The sequence below is a fragment of the Oncorhynchus gorbuscha genome, unplaced genomic scaffold (assembly GCF_021184085.1).
Source record: "Oncorhynchus gorbuscha isolate QuinsamMale2020 ecotype Even-year unplaced genomic scaffold, OgorEven_v1.0 Un_scaffold_3689, whole genome shotgun sequence".
NCBI lineage: Eukaryota > Metazoa > Chordata > Actinopteri > Salmoniformes > Salmonidae > Oncorhynchus > Oncorhynchus gorbuscha.
Window position 1 is genome coordinate 24,626 of NW_025747872.1, and position 20,007 is coordinate 44,632.

The 20,007-nt window shown below is 41.5% G+C and overlaps 1 protein-coding gene across 1 annotated transcript; it reads left to right on the plus strand.

Annotated features, from left to right (window-relative positions):
• Window positions 1-13,777: 13,777 nt before the first annotated feature.
• On the plus strand, window positions 13,778-19,925 carry LOC124028051 (SH2 domain-containing protein 3C-like; the record flags this gene model as incomplete). The annotated part of the gene is made up of 4 exons (XM_046340219.1): window positions 13,778-13,910; window positions 18,740-18,891; window positions 19,125-19,402; window positions 19,737-19,925. Coding segments are annotated over 4 exons (699 nt in total), but the record flags the coding sequence as incomplete, so codon positions are not given.
• Between the last annotated feature and the right edge of the window lie 82 nt (window positions 19,926-20,007).

The following is a 20,007-nucleotide window of genomic DNA, read 5'->3' on the forward strand; positions in this document are numbered from 1 at the left end:
TCAATTAGCCTATGACAAATGATGTCAATTAGCCTATCAGACGCTTCTAAAGCCATGACATCATTTTCTGGAATTTTCAAGCTGTTTATTAAAGCCACAGTCAACTTAGTGTATGTAAACTTCGGACCCACTGGAATTGTGATACAGTGAATTATAAGTGAAATAATCTGTCTATAAACAATTGTTGGAACAATGACTTGTGTCGTGCACTATGTAGATGTCCTAACCGACTTTCCAAAAGTATCGTCTGTTAACAAGAAAATTGTGGAGTGGTGGAAAAACGAACGTTAATGACTCCAAACTAAGTGTATGTAAACTTCCGACTTCAACTGTATGTATTTAGTTTTTTTTTATTTTCCCTTTTGTACTTTAACCATTTGTACATCGTTACAACACTGTATAATATGACATTCAACATGTCTTTATTCTTTGGGAACTTCTGTGAGTGTAATGTTTACTGTTCCTTTTTTTATTGTTTATTTCACTCTTGTTTATATCGACTTCACTTGCTTTGGCAATATACACATATGTTTCCCATGCCAATAAAGCCCTTTGAATTCAATTGAATTGAGACAGACCTCTGGCCCAGTGGAGAGAAGGAGGACTGATGAGAAGAGGGGAGGAGGGAGGGTGCTGCCACGGCAACGGGGGCTGGGGTAGGGGCAGGCCAAGCTGAAAGGCTCTACATTCTATCATGGGCTTCCATCTAAGAGCTGTTTCACTGCATCCTTATTCTTTTATTATCATTGTACCGTTTCAATCCACCAGGGAGGGGCTGAATTTAGCAGGTTTTTCCTTTTTCCTTTTTCCATGGCTTTAGGTAGTAGATTGTACGTATATGGTAGATTGTACATGGTAGATTGTATATGGTAGATTGTACATGGTAGATTGTATATGGTAGATTGTACGTATATGGTAGATTGTATATGGTAGATTGTACATGGTAGATTGTACATGGTAGATTGTACATGGTAGATTGTACATGGTAGATTGTACATGGTAGATTGTACATGGTAGATTGTACATGGTAGATTGTACATGGTAGATTGTACATGGTAGATTGTACATGGTAGATTGTATATGGTAGATTGTATATGGTAGATTGTACATGGTAGATTGTATATGGTAGATTGTACGTATATGGTAGATTGTATATGGTAGATTGTATGTATATGGTAGATTGTACGTACATGGTAGATTGTACGTACATGGTAGATTGTATATGGTAGATTGTACGTATATGGTATATGGTAGATTGTACGTACATGGTAGATTGTACGTATATGGTAGATTGTACATGGTAGATTGTACCTATATGGTAGATTGTACATGGTAGATTGTACATGGTAGATTGTACCTATATGGTAGATTGTACCTATATGGTAGATTGTACCTATATGGTAGATTGTACCTATATGGTAGATTGTACGTATATGGTAGATTGTATATGGTAGATTGTATGTATATGGTAGATTGTACGTACATGGTAGATTGTATATGTTTTGATACATGGTAGATTGTATATGGTAGATTGTACGTATATGGTATATGGTAGATTGTACGTACATGGTAGATTGTACGTACATGGTAGATTGTACGTGGTAGATCGTACCTATATGGTAGATTGTATATGGTAGATTGTACCTATATGGTAGATTGTACCTATATGGTAGATTGTATATGGTAGATTGTACATGGTAGATTGTACATGGTAGATTGTACATGGTAGATTGTACATGGTAGATTGTACCTATATGGTAGATTGTACCTATATGGTAGATTGTACATGGTAGATTGTACATGGTAGATTGTATATGGTAGATTGTACCTATATGGTAGATTGTACCTATATGGTAGATTGTACCTATATGGTAGATTGTACATGGTAGATTGTACATGGTAGATTGTACCTATATGGTAGATTGTACCTATATGGTATATTGTACATGGTAGATTGTACATGGTAGATTGTACATGGTAGATCGTACCTATATGGTAGATTGTACATGGTAGATTGTACCTATATGGTAGATTGTACATGGTAGATTGTACATGGTAGATTGTACCTATATGGTAGATTGTACATGGTAGATTGTACATGGTAGATTGTACCTATATGGTAGATTGTACATGGTAGATTGTACATGGTAGATTGTACATGGTAGATTGTACCTATATGGTAGATTGTACATGGTAGATTGTACATGGTAGATTGTACCTATATGGTAGATTGTACCTATATGGTAGATTGTACATGGTAGATTGTACATGGTAGATTGTACATGGTAGATTGTACATGGTAGATTGTACATGGTAGATTGTACATGGTAGATTGTACATGGTAGATCGTACCTATATGGTAGATTGTACATGGTAGATTGTACGTATATGGTAGATTGTACATGGTAGATTGTACATGGTAGATTGTACATGGTAGATTGTACATGGTAGATTGTACATGGTAGATTGTACATGGTAGATCGTACCTATATGGTAGATTGTACATGGTAGATTGTACATGGTAGATTGTACATGGTAGATTGTACATGGTAGATTGTACATGGTAGATTGTACATGGTAGATCGTACCTATATGGTAGATTGTACATGGTAGATTGTACATGGTAGATTGTACATGGTAGATTGTACATGGTAGATTGTACATGGTAGATTGTACATGGTAGATTGTACATGGTAGATTGTACGTATATGGTAGATTGTACATGGTAGATTGTACATGGTAGATTGTACCTATATGGTAGATTGTACCTATATGGTAGATTGTACCTATATGGTAGATTGTACATGGTAGATTGTACATGGTAGATTGTACATGGTAGATTGTACATGGTAGATTGTACATGGTAGATTGTACATGGTAGATTGTACCTATATGGTAGATTGTATATGGTAGATTGTACATGGTAGATTGTACATGGTAGATTGTACCTATATGGTAGATTGTACATGGTAGATTGTACCTATATGGTAGATTGTACATGGTAGATTGTACCTATATGGTAGATTGTACATGGTAGATTGTATGTACATGGTAGATTGTATGTACATGGTAGATTGTATGTACATGGTAGATTGTATGTACATGGTAGATTGTATGTACATGGTAGATTGTATGTACATGGTAGATTGTACATGGTAGATTGTACGTATATGGTAGATTGTATCACCAGAAAAAAAACACTCCCATCCATCCCTAGACAACCCCCCTCCACTCCCATCCATCCCTAGACAACCCCCCCCACTCTCCTCCATCCCCAGACAACCCCCCACTCCCATCCATCCCTAGACAACCCCCACTCTCCTCCATCACCAGACAACCCTCCATTCCCAACATGGGTCATACCATAGGATCAGCTACAAAAGGGGAAACGTGTCCTGACCATCCCATCCATTCACTGAGGAAGTGAACCCTAACCAACCCCCTACACCTGCACCCCATCCCAATCCACCTCTAGCCCCGCATCGCACCCCCATCTTCTGCCCAAAGATCATCTCCAGCCCAACCCTATTATCCCCTAATAGGGAGTTATAGTAGAACTGTCCTACTCCAGGTTGGTAGAAAACCACATCTACCTGCCGGTCTGTCCCTGTCCCATCGCTGTCCCTGTTCTAACCATCCCATATATTCAATGAGTGTGCGTGTGTGTACACTGTAGGCCAGGTTAGTGTGGGGTCCTGTATTAGAGGTCTATTACAGTAAGAGAAGCCAGCCAAGGCTAATGGCTCTCTGGTTCAATATTTAGATAAATTAGCTGCTGTGTCTAATATCTAATATACATGAGACGGTGCATGCCACGGTGGCAGGGGAGGTGTGTGTGTGTGTGTGTGTGTGTGTGTGTGTGTGTGTGTGTGTGTGTGTGTGTGTGTGTGTGTGTGTGTGTGTGTGTGTGTGTGTGTGTGTGTGTGTGTGTGTGTGTGTGTGTGTGTGTGTGTGTGTGTGTGTGTGTGTGTGTGTGTGTGTGTGTGACTTCCTGAGTGCTGCACTGTACATCGCCCGGCATCTGGCCAGTTCACAAACAATGAGATGTTTACATAGCAACCAAAGCAACATTACAGGGGGGTTATATGAATGGAATAGTCTTTCACTCTTCATTGTACTGCCTTGATTACTCCCCCATGTCCTTCTGTCCTTCCTTCCTTCCTTCCTTCCTTCCTTCCTTCCTTCCTTCATCTCCTCTCCCTCTCTCTCTCCTCTCTCTCTCTCTCTCTCTCTCTCTCTCTCTCTCTCTCTCGCTTTACCCCTCTACTTCTGTTTCTCTCTACCCCTTTCTCTCTCTCTCTCTCTCTCTCTCCCTCCCCCTTTCTCTCTCTCTCTCGCTCTCCCCTTTCTCTCTCGCTCCCCTTTCTCTCTTTCTCTCTCTCTCTCTCTCTCTCTCTTTCTCTCTCTCTCTCTCTCTCTCTCTCTCTCTTTCTCTCTCTCTCCCCTTTCTCTCTCTTTCTCTCTCTCTCTCCCCCTTTCTCTCTCTTTCTCTCTCACTCTCCCCCTTTCTCTCTCTCTCTCCCCTTCTTCTCTCTCCCTTTCTCTCCCCTTGCTCTCGCTCTCTCTCTCTCCCCTTTCTCGCTCTCTTCTCGCTCTCTCTCTCGCTCTCTCCCTTCCCCTCTGTCCCCTTCTCAATTCAATTCGAAGGGCTTTATTGGCATGGAAACATATGTTTACATTGCCAAAGCAAGTGAAATAGATAATAAACACAAGTGAAATAAACAATCAAAAATGAACAGTAAACATTCCACTCACAAAAGTTTCAAAGGAATAGAGATATTTCAAAATGTCATATGGCTATGTACAGTGTTGTAACGATGTGCAAATAGTTAAGGTTCTCTCCTTCCCCTCCTTATTTCTGTCTGTGTTGTTGCATTAACAAACAGCCAGAGGTCTGTGCTCTCCAGGAGACGGGTGTGAGCCTGTAACTCCAACCCACCAGGGAGGCACTGTAACTGGGCCACAGAACCTGGGGCTCAGCCAGAGGATAGATGGGTGTACCCCACTCTGTGGGAGAGATAGATGAGAACAAGTTGAAAACGTTCACTTACTGTTTCTCTCTCAGACGTCTCTGCCTCTGGCTTTGTCTCTGTCTCTGTCGGTCTCTCTCTTTCTCTCTCTTTTCTCTCTCTGTCTCTCTTTGTCTCTTTGTCTCTCTCTGTCCGTCTCTCTCTCTCACTTTCTCGGGCTCTCGGTCTCTGAATTCAATTAACTATTGCAGCTCTGTGGGTGTAACATTTATTGACCATTTTAATACCTTCTTGAAACAAACCTTGTTTTATAAGGATGGGATTCACCCCATATCATTTGGGTTCCTGGATCCTTTCACAGCATTATAAGGCTGCGTTGAGACAATGACTTATCAATGGCCCGAGCCCAGCTCAGTTAATCCTTACCATTGTGTCGCTGAGTTGGCATAGTGCTTGGTGATGTTCTGTCAGAGGCCAAAGAAATATCCTGTGGAGTTCTGTAGGGATCCATTTTAGGGCCTCTATTATTTCTGATATACGTTAATGATATGCCAGATACAGTAAACTCCTTGCTTTATGCTGATGATTCAGCCATACTGGTATCTGGGAAGGATACAGTTTACATAGAGGAGACCCTGAGTAAGGAATTGCATTTTGTTACATATCGGTTGGGAAAAACTGAATCGATTAGGGAAAACTTAATCGATTTTGTTTGGAAACTGTGTAGGCAAGGAGATTGAATATAAAACAAGTGTATCTGATATTGGTGTGTCCCTGGATCAAACCCTTTCTGGAGACCTGATTGCTGATTTTTAAAAACTATTTCTAAAATGGTAAACAAATTGACATTATTATATCGTAACACTAGATATTTTAACATTAAAGTTAAGAATATGCTTGTCTCAACCTTGATGTGGTTAAGGTTGAAAATAAGAATTTGTTCTTAACTGACTTGCCTAGTTAAATAAAAAATGTATCAATTGTGCCTACTGTTCTGACTTGGTGGTGCACATGTAGCCTATTGCCTGTTTTAGAGAAATTGAATCATTGTCTGCTTATATGCCTTTATATATCCTATGGTTCTGACTTGGTGTACAGGGAGAATACTGTAAAAACGGTCCATGTTCTGAATTCTCAAGAAAACACAAAAGAGAGCATGTTTGTATGTGGCTTAATTCACTCAATTATTTTATATTTTACTTTACATTGTTTGCAAACTGATATGTGACATGTATTAATGCCAAAATAACATGCAAAACAGACAACATAAAATAAAATGTATTTTTGTGGCGATGCAGGTGGGGCTCAAAACTGGTCGGGCACTTTACTAATGCTGCAGAAATGTGCTTTAAAGCAGTATCCAAATCCATCGGATGTAGTGAACACAATACAGTAGCCATATCTAGGAAAACCAATGTTCCAAAGGCTGCACCTAATATAGTGTATAAGAGGTCATACAATATGTTTGTAATGATTCCTATGTTGTTTATGTAAAGAACATTTGTTGGTCTGTGGTGTGTAATGAGGAGCAACCAGACGCGGCACTTGACACATTTATGACATAGCTTATTTCAGGTAATAATAAGCATTACACCCATTAAAACAATGACAGTCAAAACTGGTAAAGATAAGAATAAACTATACTATGAAACAAGCAGAAATTCTATAAAGAATGATAGTAAAAGGTTTTGAAGCACCTTAAATGAAATTGAATCAGATGGCTCGTTCATCACAAAACCCACTGATATTGCCAATGACTTTAATGATTTTTCTACTGGCAAGTTTAGAAAACTTAGGCATGACATGCCAGCAACAAACACTGACATTACACATCCAGGTATATCGGATCAAAATTATGTGTAACGACGTTCATCTGTTGAATGAAGAGAGTCGGACCGAAATGCAGCGTGTAGGTTACTCATGACTTTAATGAAAGAATCGCGGTACATGAAATAACTGAAACTAACTACAAAACAACAGAACGGAACGTGAAATTAATTACAGCCTATCTGGTGACTACAACACAGAGACAGGAACAAACACCCACGAAATACAAAGCGAAACTCAGGCTGCCTAAATACGGTTCCCAATCAGAGACAACGATAAGCACCTGACTCTAATTGAGAATCGCCTCAGGCAGCCAAGCCTATACAACACCCCTAATTAGCCGCGATCCCAAATACTACAAACCCCAATACGAAAACAACATATAAACCCATGTCACACCTGCCCTACCCAAACATATAACAAAAACACAAAATACAATTACCAAGGCGTGACATTATGAAAGACAAACATTGTAATTTTTTGAATTTTGTAAAGTTAGTGTGGAAAGAGGTAAAAAGATTGTTGCCTATCAACAATGACAAGCCACTGGGGTCTGACAACTTGGATGGAAAATTACTGAGGATAATAGTGACAATATTGCCACTCCTATTTACCATATCTTCAATTTAAGCCTACTAGAATGTGTGTGCCCCCAGGCTTGGAGGAGAGCAAAAGTCATTCCGCTACTTAAGAATGGTAAATCCCACTTTACTGGCTAAAATAGCTGACAAATCAGCCTGTTACTTGGTAAACCTTTGGAAGAAATTGTGTTTGACCAGATATAATGCTATTTTACAGTAAACAAATTGACAACAAACTTTCAGCATGCTTATAGAGAAGGAAATTCAATAAGCACAGCACTTACAAAAATGACTGATGATTGGCTGAGAGAAATTTACGATAAAAAGATTGTGGGGACTGTTTGTAAGACTTCAATGCGCCTTTTGACATTATCGATCATAGTCTGCTCCTGGAAAACGTATGTGTTATGGCTTTCAACCCCTGCTATATTATGGATAATGAGTTTGCATGACTAACAGAACACAGAGGGTGTTGTTTAATGGAACTACCTCTCTAACATAATCCAAGTAGAATCAGAAATTCCCCAAGGCAGCTGTCTAGGCCCAGTACCTTTCACTCTTTACTAATGAATTGGCACTGGCTTTAGAGGAAAGCCAGAGTGTCTATGTATGCAGATGACTCAACAATGTACATGTCAGCTACTACAGCAACTGAAATGACTGAAACACTTAACAAAGAGTTGTAGTTAGTTTCCAGAGTGTGCGGCAAAGGAATAAATGTCCAAAATATTTCTAAACTAAAAGCATTGTATTTGGGACAAATCATTCACTAAACCCTAAACCTCAACTAAATCTTGTAATGAATAATGTGGAAATTGAGAAAGTTGAGATGACTAAACTGCTTGGAGTTACTCTGGATTGTAAACTGTCCTGGTCAAAACGTGTTGATACAACAGTAGCTATGTGGAGAAGTCGTCCATGGTAAGGTGCTGCTCTACCTTCTTGGACAGCACTGTCAACAAGGCAGGTCCTACAGGCCCTAGTTTTGTTGCGCCTGGATTACTGTTTCTAGTCGGGTTAAGTCAGGTGCCACAAAAAAGGACAGGAAAATTGGTTCAAAACATGGCAGCAAGGCTGGCCCTTGGATGTACTGTACACAAAGAGCTAATATTAATAATATGCATATCAATCTCTCCTGGCTCTAAATGGAGGAGAGATTTACTTTGTCACTGCTGAGAGGTATTGAGAGGGATTGACATGTTGAACGCACCTAGCCGTCTGTTTGAACTCCCGGGACACAGCTCGGACACTCATGCATATCCCACAAGATATGCCACAAGAGGTCTCTTCACAGTCCCCAAATCCAGAACAGACAATGGAAGGCGCACAGTACTACATAGAGCCATGACAACATGGAACTCTATTCCACATCTCGTCATGCAAGCAGTAAAATTAGATTTAAAAACAGTTTAAAAAACACCTTAAGGAACAGAGGGGACTGTGAAGCAACACAAACATAGGCACACACACACACACACACACACACACACACACACACACACACACACACACACACACACACACACACACACACACACACACACACACACACACACACACACACACACACACACACACACACACATACGCGTTATACACACACGTACACATGGATTTTGCACTGTATATATGTGGTAGTGGTGGAGTATGGGCCTGAGGGCACACGGTCTGTGAATGTATTGTAATGTTTTTTAAATGGTATAAACTGCCTTCATTTTGCTGGACCCCAGGAAGAGTGGGGATCCATAACAAATACAAATGCTATACACACACATCTACACACACGTGTAGAAATGTGATGGTAGAATATTGGCCTGAGGGAACACATTTAATGTGTTGTGAAAAGTGCTATGAAATGCAATGTCATGTAATATTTTCAATTGTATACAACTGCCTTGCTGGACCCCAGGAAAAATAGCTGTTGCCTTAGCAGCAGCTAATAGGGATCCTTAATAAATACAAATACAAACTTAATTCAAAGGGCATATGTTTACATATGGGCATATGTTTACATATGTTTACAGTGCCAAAGCAAGTGAAATAAAGCAAGTGAAATATATAATAAACAAAAGTGAAATAATTAACATTTCACTCACAAGTTTCAAAGGAATTAGATACAAATGTCATATTATGGCTATGTACAGTCTTATATTTATGTGAAAATAGTACACACATAAATATAGTTTGTATTGACATGCTCACTGAGTCTGTACATAGTCAAAGGTACATGTATGTGCAGCAAAACATTTCTAAAAACCTGCTGTCACGGCCGTTAAAAGAACTGGACCACGGTACAGCGTGGTGGGCATACATTTTCTCCTTTATTCGAAATGACGCTGACATAACAATAAACAATACAACACAAACCGCGACACTTAAGGCTATGTGCCATCAAACAAAGTTAACTTCCCACAAACACAGGTGGGAAAAGGGTACCTAAGTATGGTTCCCAATCAGTGACAACGATAGACAGCTGTCCCTGATTGAGAACCATACCTGGCCAAAACATAGAAATAGAAAATCATAGAAAAACAAAACAGAATGCCCACCCCAACTCACGCCCTGACCCAAATAGAGACATACAAAGGATCTCTAAGGTCAGGGCGTGACACTTGCTTTGTCATTATGGTGAATTGTGTGTAGATTGATGGTAATTTAATCCATTTTAGAATAAGGCTGTAACTCAACAAAATGTGGAAAAAGTCCAGCCGTCTGAATACTTTCCGAATGCACTGGAGGTGTAGTTTTCTGTGTGCTCTAGGGCAACAGTGCCTATATGGAATTTGTATTTGTGGTCCTGGCAACTGGACATTTGTTTACTGTCATATATAGATATATATATAGATATATAGATATATATAGATATATATATATATAGATATAGATGTCGAACAGGGTGGCGCTCAAGCTGCATCCCTGTCTCACCCCCTGTCCCTGTGGAAAGAAATGTGTGTATTTTTGCCCATTTTAACCTGCACACTTGTTTGTGTACATGGATTTTATAATGTTGTCCCCCAACACCGCTTTCCATCAATTTGCATAGCAGACCCTCATGCCAAATTGAGTCAAAAGATTTTTGAAATCAACAAAGCATGAGAAGCCTTTGGTTTAGTTTGGTTGTTTGTCAATTGGGGTGTGCAGGGTGAATATGTGGTCAGTTGTACGGTAATTTCCTAAAAAGCCAATTTGACATTTGCTCAGTACATTGTTTTCACTGAGGAAATGTACAAGTCCGCTGCTAATGAGCTGATTTCTGACGTGCTGTTCCTTCTTTTTCCGTAGTGTATTTCTGTATTGTTTTAGTGCTCCACCACAGTGAAGACGTAGACTCAGGTTATCTGTCTCTATGTTTTTGGTTGGACAGGTCTCTCAATTTCTTTCTCAGGTTTTTGCATTCTTCATCAAACCATTTGTCTTTGTTTTTAATTTTCTTGGGTTGTCTGTTTGACATTTTTAGATATGATAGGGTAGCTTAAAGGTCAAATATATAGGTTTTTTGGTGGGTTTCTACACTACTTTCCTTCCATCTATAGCATTTCCAAATATGGTGCAGTTCCTTGACTTTGAAGCCTGATGATTGAGTATTGCTCTGTTCAGGTAGACTGTGATTTTGCTGTGATCTGATGGGAATGTTATTGGGCTGACTGTGAACACTCTGAGAAACAATGAGTTGAGGTCAATGATAAAATAATCTACAGTACAAAGCAAGGGATGAGCTGTAGGTGCACTACCATAGTCTCCTTGAAGCCTACCATTGCATATGTAAAGATCCAGCATGTGACTGAGCTGTAGGAGTTGTGACACATTTTATTGGTTGTTTGTCATAGTTATGTCTTGGGGGGCATATTTGGGAGGGAATGCTGTCACCTTCCAGGTAGGTGTTTGTCCCCCTGTGTGCTGAGGGTGTCAGGTTCTTGTCCAGTTCTGGCATTTAGATTGCCACTGACTACTACATGTCTCTGGGCCTGAAATTGCTGATCTTCCTCTAGGATGGAGAAGCTGTCATTGTTAAAGTATGAGGATTCTAGTGGGGGATATAGGTAGCACACGGGAGGACATTTTTCACTTTTTAGATAATTAATTTCTATCCAGATGTAAAATGTTCCTGTTTTGACTAATTTAGTGGGATAGGTCTGCTCTATACCAATTTAACATAACCCCTGAGTCTCTTTCCTGTTCTCACACCTGGTAGTTTGTTGCATGGGACTACCAGCTCTCTGTAACCTAGAGGGAATTGCATTAGTATAGGTTGGGCCTGTTTCTCTACTTTACTTTACTGACTTTATTGTTATTTTGTTGCAGTGTCATATACACATTTATAGTGACATTTTAAATACAAATCAAATTGACAATACAACTTTCATAACATTTACATACCAATAAAAAGACTAGCCTGCTGGCCTTACTCAATGATAGGAACATTAGCCTGCTGGCCTTACTGGGTCGATAGGAACATTAGCCTGCTGGCCTTACTGGCCGATAGAACATTAGCCTGCTGGCCTTACTGGGTCGATAGAACATTAGCCTGCTGGCCTTACTGGGTCGATAGGAACATTAGCCTGCTGGCCTTACTGGGTCGATAGGAACATTAGCCTGCTGGCCTTACTGGGTCGATAGGAAACATTAGCCTGCTGGCCTTACTGGGTCGATAGGAACATTAGCCTGCTGGCCTTACTGGGTCGATAGGAACATTAGCCTGCTGGCCTTACTGGGTCGATAGGAACATTAGCCTGCTGGCCTTACTGGGTCGATAGGAACATTAGCCTGCTGGCCTTACTGGGTCGATAGGAACATTAGCCTGCTGGCCTTACTGGGTCGATAGGAACATTAGCCTGCTGGCCTTACTGGGTCGATAGGAACATTAGCCTGCTGGCCTTACTGGGTCGATAGGAACATTAGCCTGCTGGCCTTACTGGGTCGATAGGAACATTAGCCTGCTGGCCTTACTGGGTCGATAGGAACATTAGCCTGCTGGCCTTACTGGGTCGATAGGAACATTAGCCTGCTGGCCTTACTGGGTCGATAGGAACATTAGCCTGCTGGCCTTACTGGGTCGATAGGAACATTAGCCTGCTGGCCTTACTGGGTCGATAGGAACATTAGCCTGCTGGCCTTACTGGGTCGATAGGAACATTAGCCTGCTGGCCTTACTGGGTCGATAGGAACATTAGCCTGCTGGCCTTACTGGGTCGATAGGAACATTAGCCTGCTGGCCTTACTGGGTCGATAGGAACATTAGCCTGCTGGCCTTACTGGGTCGATATGAACATTAGCCCGACCTATTTAGGAGGGATATCACACTTAGCACAATATGTCACCACAGAGACCATGTCACCACAGAGCCCATGTCACCACAGAGCCCATGTCACCACAGAGCCCATGTCACCACAGAGCCCATGTCACCACAGAGCCCATGTCACCACAGAGCCCATGTCACCAGAGACCATGTCACAAGAGACCATGTCACCACAGAGCCCATGTCACCACAGAGCCCATGTCACCACAGAGCCCATGTCACCAGAGCCCATGTCACCACAGAGCCCATGTCACCACAGAGCCCATGTCAAAAAGCAATAACTCCACACTTAACCATGCTGCTCTTTTATTGCCCAGAATCCCTTTATTGCACACACACACACACATACACACACAGAGTATACACACACACACACTCTTCAGGCCCGCCGCACTTCACACTCGTGCCGTCAAATTTCTCCCTCTCTCTCTCTCTCTTTTTTTCTCTATCATTCTCTCTCTCTCTCTCTCTCTCTCTCTCTCTCTCTCTCTCTCTCTCTCTCTCTCTCTCTCTCTCTCTCTCTCTCTCTTCTCCTCTCTCTCCTCTCTCTTCTTTCTCCTCTCTCTCCTCTCTCTTCTTTCTCCTCTCTCTCCTCTCTCTTGCTCTCTCTCTCTCTCTCTCTCTCTCTCTCTCTCTCTCTCTCTCTCTCTCTCTCTCTCTCTCTCTCTCTCTCTCTCTCTCTCTCTCTCTCTCTTCTTTCTCCTCTCTCTCCTCTCTCTTGCTCTCTCTCTCTCTCTTCTTTCTCCTCTCTCTCCTCTCTCTTGCTCTCTCTCCCCTCTTGCTCTCTCTCTCTCCTCTCTCTCTCTCTCTCTCTCTCTCTCTCTCTCTCTCTCTCTCTCTCTCTCTCTCTCTCTCTCTCTCTCTCTCTCTCTCTCTCTCTCTCTCTCTCATTGTGTCTCTCTGTTTCTCTTATTCTTTCTTTTTTGTTCCTTCATCTAATCCAATGTGCTTTATTGGCATGATGTAACAATGGGAGAGACGCTAAAGCTTTACTTGGGAGATTGATTACATATATAATAAAAAAAGGGTTATAAAGATGCACACACGCATGTGCGCGTGTTCTGCTAGCCTGGGTCTGTCCAAACGTTTCCTGTTTCCTCTAGTTCTCCAAGGAGAGGTACCTGCTGGAGTCTGCACCAGAGAAACTACACACGGAGCTGGGAGGAGGAGCTGAAAACTCCCCAGCAGCGATATCAGGAGCCATGGCTGGTACCATGGACACATCCCACGAGAGAGGTACACACACACACACACATAAATAAACAAATACACACACACACACATAAATAAACAAACACACACACACACACACATAAATAAACAACACACACACACACATAAATAAACACAACACACACACACACATAAATAAACAACACACACACACACACACATAAATAAACACACACACACACACATAAATAAACACACACACACACACACACACATAAATAAACAAACACACACACACACACATAAATAAACAAACACACACACACACACATAAATAAACAACACACACACACACACACACATAAATAAACAACACACACACACACACACACATAAATAAACAACACACACACACACACACACACACACACACACACACACACACACACACACACACACACACACACACACACACACACACACACACACACACACACACACACACACACACACACACACACACACAGAGTGCAATCTATTAATATTCACCTGCCGTTGTTTTCTTAATGACGCGTTTAATGCACAATAAAAGTCCTATACTTTGCAATAAGGTTCGAGGGGTGTGAGAGGCCAATATACCACGGCTAAGGGCTGTTCTATACACAACACAACGTGGTGCCTGACACAGCCCTTAGCCATGACACATATCACAAACCCCTGAGGTACTCTTATTGCTATTATAAACTGTTACCAACGGAATTAGAGCAGTAAAAATAAGTATTTTGTCATACCCGTGATATACCAGCATATATCAGCATTCAGGGCTCGAACCACCCAGTTTATAATGGCATTTTACTGGCCTGACACTTTCTATTTACGGATTCATTTATAAAATGAACTGCTTTCCATATGTTTAGGTTGTTTAAAACTGCAAAACCATAACTTGTAAAAAGCACCCTGGAATGACGACATATAACTTGAAACAGGGTTAGAGGGCACAGCTGTGTTTTATCTGTCTGTTGGTGCTGGATACATAACAGTATCAACGCATCAACGCACACACACACACACACACACACACACACACACACACACACACACACACACACACACACACACACACACACACACACACACACACACACACACACACACACACACACACACACACACACACACACACACACACACAGATACACACACACACACACACACACACACACACACAGATACACACACACACACACACACACACACACACACACACACACACACACACACACACACACACACACACACACACACACACACACACAGACACAGACACAGACACAGACACAGACACAGGACACAGACACACACACACACACACAGATACATAGCTACTAACACAGATACACATATACACACACACAGATACACACACACACACACAGATACACACACACACGATCACACACACACAGATACAGATACACACACACACACACACAGATACACACACACACACAGATACACACACACACACACACACACACACACACACACACACACACACACACACACACACACACACACACACACACACACACACACACACCGGTGTGGCTTCACTGTCCACCTGACCCACCAACACTCCTTTCTCTCTCTGCAGTGTGAGTTAAACCATCTGTTAGTCTCCCTCCCTGTGAGGCTCCAGCATACATTAACATAATGCTACATTCACACTGGGGTAAACAGACACAATTGGGGGAACCTGTGGCTTGCTGCTAAAACAATACACTGTGTCTCCATGGTGATGGCTCCGATGCATGCAGCAGCCTGTCCGTGAATGCTGTGCTCTTGGTGCTGCTGTCTCTGGCCTGCAGTAACACCGCCCTCTGTTGGAGATAGGGATAAACGCTTTAAAATGACATCTTTGTCACTTAGACATGCTACTACAGGGTATTCTATATTAGAAACTGGGGGTGATTGGCTGAAATATACCACGGCCAATATACCACGGCTAAGGGCTGTGTCCAGGCACTCTGTGTTGCGCCGTGCCTAAGAACAGCCCTTAGCCGTGGTATATTGGCCATATATCACACCCCCTCACACCCTATTGCTTAAATATGTACCCAATTAAATCAAAGTCTCTAAGTATTCAGACCCCTTGGATTTCTTCACATTTTATTGTGTTACAAAGTGGAATTACCATTCATTTAATTAATAGTCTTTTTTTTTGTGAACAATCTACTAAAAATACTCAGTTATGTCAAAGTGGAAGAAAAAATAAAAATAAAATGTAAGATTCATACATTGTTTTATAACTAAAATTTAGTAATTGTATAAATATTCAACCCCTTTGTTTAGGCAAGTCTAAATTAGTTAAGGAGTAAAAGTGACATGGACTCAGTCTGTGTGAAATAACAGAGGTTGATAAGATTATTTTATGACCTCCCCTTCCTCTGTCCCCCATACATACAACATCTGTCAGGTCCCTCAGCCAAGTAGTTGATTCAAGCACATATTCCACCATGACTAGCCTCATAGAGAAGGGCAGTGATTGGTAGATGGTAACAATAACAAATCAGACATTGAATATTCTTCTCAGCATACAATGTTACTAATGAAGCTGTGGATGATGTATGAACCACTCAGACACATGGAAGATGCAGTCGCCCTGAACTGACATGCAGTGACAAGAATGAAACTGCTCAGTGATGTTTCCATTATTATTTTATTCAACTTTATTTAACTTGGCAAGTCCGTTAAGAACTAATTTTATTTACAATGACGGCCCAGACCGCCAATCCCGGACGACGCCGCCAATTGTGTGCCACCCTATGGGGACTCCCAATCACTGAGATGCAGTGCCTTAGACTGCTGCGCTCACTGGAGCCCCATGACCCCATGGTCATTTTAAAAGAGTTACAGAGTTCAATGTCTGTGATGGGAGAAAACTGAGGATGGATCAACAACTGTGACTCCACAATAATGACCTATAAATGGTGGAGTGAAAAGAAGAATACAAATATACAGAATAAAGTCCAAAACATGCATCTTGTAAAGTAAACAAGGTAATGTAAGTAATGCTGCAAATGTTTAGGCAAATCTTTAGGCAAATGCTTAGCAAATCCAACACAACACATCACTGAGTAACTGCCTCCTTATTTTCAAGCATGGTGTGTTGGCTGCATCATGGTATGGGTGTGCTTGACATCGGCAAATACTGTGGAGTTTTTCAGGATAAAAATTAATGGGATGGAGCTAAGCACAGGCAAAACTTAGAGGAAACACTGCTTCAAGTCTGCTTTACACCAGACACTGTTAGAATAATTCACCAGTACAATAACCTACAACACAAGGCCAAATCTACACTGGAGTTGCTTACCAAGTTACAGTTTTGACTTAAATTTGCTTGAAAATCATTGGTAAGACTTGAAAGTTGCTCTAGCCATGATCCCAACATCTTGACAGAGCTTGAAAATTATGAAAAGAATAATGGCAAATATTGCACACTCCAGGTGTGTAAAGCTCTTAGAGACGCACCCAAGAAGACTCACAGCTGTAATCAATGCAAAAGGTGTTTCTAACGTATTTACTTAGGGGAGCTGAACACTTAGGCAAATCGACTATATTTGAGTTATTTAATTTACACATAAAAATATACAGTACCAGTCAAAAGTTTGGACACAGCAGAGGTAACGCTGGTCTTCCTTTCCTGTGGTGGTCCTCATGAGAGACAGGTAACTCTAATGAACTTATCCCCTGCAGCAGAGGTAACTCTGGGTCTTCCTTTTTCCTGTGGTAGGTCCTCATGAGAGACAGGTAACTTAATGAACTTATCCTCTACAGCAGAGGTAACGTATTCCTTTCCTGTGGTGGTCCTCATGAGAGCAGGTAACTCTAATGAACTTATCCTCTACAGCAGAGGTAACGCTGGGTATTCCTTTCCTGTGGTGGTCCTCATGAGAGACAGTTTCATCATTGCACTTGATGGTTTTTGCAACTGAACTTGAAGAAACGTTCAAAGCTCTTGGAATTTCCGAATTGACAGACCTTCATGTCTTAAAGTAATGATGGACTGTTGTGTCTCTTTGCTTATTTGAGCTGTTCTTGCCATAATATGAACTTGGTCTTTAACCAAATAGGTTTTCTTCTTTATACCCCACCTACCTTGTCACAACACAACTGATTGGCTCAAACACATTAAGAAGAAAAGAAATTCCACAAATGAACTGTTAAATGCAATTCAGGTGACAACCCCATGAATGTTAGAGAGAATGTCAAGAGTGTGCAAAGCTGTCATCAAGGCAAAGGGTGGCAACTTTGAAGAATCTCTAATATATATATTTAGATTTGTTTAACACCTTTTTGTCCCAACTTTTGACTGGTGCTGTATATATATGTGCTTCTTCCGATTTTGACATTACAAAGTATTTTTTGGAGATTGACAAAAGAAATACAGTTAAATCCATTTTTAATCCCACTTTGTAAACATAACATTTTGAAGAAGGGCTAAGTGTGGAATAGGTTTGCAATGCCCTGTAACAATCCTCATAGGAAAGCTTCTTTGTGTCGGCTCAACTCTTTGGACAACCAGTAATGTCGCCTAGCCCCTAGATAAGACATTCCTAGAAGACAACTTACAGTCAATTACAAAGCATGCCTTCATTTAACGCATATCTGCGATCTACAGGACTCTCAGAGGTATAAACAGCTCCTCAGCCCAACTGTGATTTTAAAGCCACTTTGTGTGCGTAGTTCTCTGGTTTCACCGGAAAAAAAAGGAGCGGAGTTACCCAAATGTTATATATAACCTTATAAACAATGTAATCATAACTTTAACGACTGTTATAGAATGACCATAACACTGTTATTGAACACTCTTCTTCTTATTCGACCTCCAGCGTCGGGAGACGGTGGTGCGCGAAACGGTGACTTCCTGATCCGTGATTCGCTGATAAACGTGGGCGACTATGTCCTGACGACCAGGTGGAACTATGAGGTTCTGCACTTCAAGATCACCAAGGTCCTGGTCAGGTCCAGCACTGAGTCTAAGGTATGTATTGTAACTTACATAATTTACATCATGTTGTTGGATCTAACTTTACTGTTTTGAAAGGATTTAGTTATTTTTTATTACAGTTCAACTATTTAAAATACAAAGAATCCCAGAGGATGACACATGAAGAACATGAAAAACACTTATTTCCAATTTGTTAACCACAAGTGAACACATGTCCATTTATTTAACATTTGAAAAGGTTGATAATGATTTCAATTCAATTCCAGGTCCAGTACCTGTTAGAGAAAGACAGTTTCGACTCCATACCTGAGCTGATGAGGTACTACGTGGCCGGACGGCGACCTGTCTCCCAGCCCAGCGGAGCCCTGATCTACTGTCCAATCATACGCACCCTCCCCTTGCGTTACCTGGAAGCAACGTTTGCCTTAGCCAATAGCAGACATGGCCTAGCCCACTCACCATCCAGTCAGAAAGGAGCGTACATTAAGAGGCGGAGCGTGACCATGAACGACGGATTGACCACGGACAAGCTGATTCCTCACAGGTCAGAGACTAGAGGAGAGGGAGTCTTTCATAGATTATTACTCAATCTTCTTCTTGAGATTCTTGTGTGTGTGTGTGTGTGTGTGTGTGTGTGTGTGTGTGTGTGTGTGTGTGTGTGTGTGTGTGTGTGTGTGTGTGTGTGTGTGTGTGTGTGTGTGTGTGTGTGTGTGTGTGTGTGTGTGTGTGTGTGTGTGTGTGTGTGTGTGTCTGTATGTGTGTGTCTGTGTCTGTATGTGTGTGTATGTCTGTGTGCAGGTGTATGTACAGTATGTATGTGTGCCTCAGTGGTGTAAATCAGATGTTTCATTGCCCATTCATTCCCATTGTGTGGTCAGTGACGTGGAGTCCATCAGTCCAGGGGAACCACCAGTTCCCCCAGTCCAAGTACCTGCATCAATACCAGTAGCAGTACCAGTTGTTCCAAAGCCAGAAGTGGAGGCTGCTGTCGTGGGGTGCAGGTGGTGTGTGTGAACCCGTTTGGGTCAGAACACTGGTGTCATAACAGAGCATTGACCCCTTCTCACTCTCACCCCTGCCTCAGATTCACTGAGAACATGTGTATACTGTAGCTACATTGCTCTGTGTTAGACTAGCTGCTACACATGC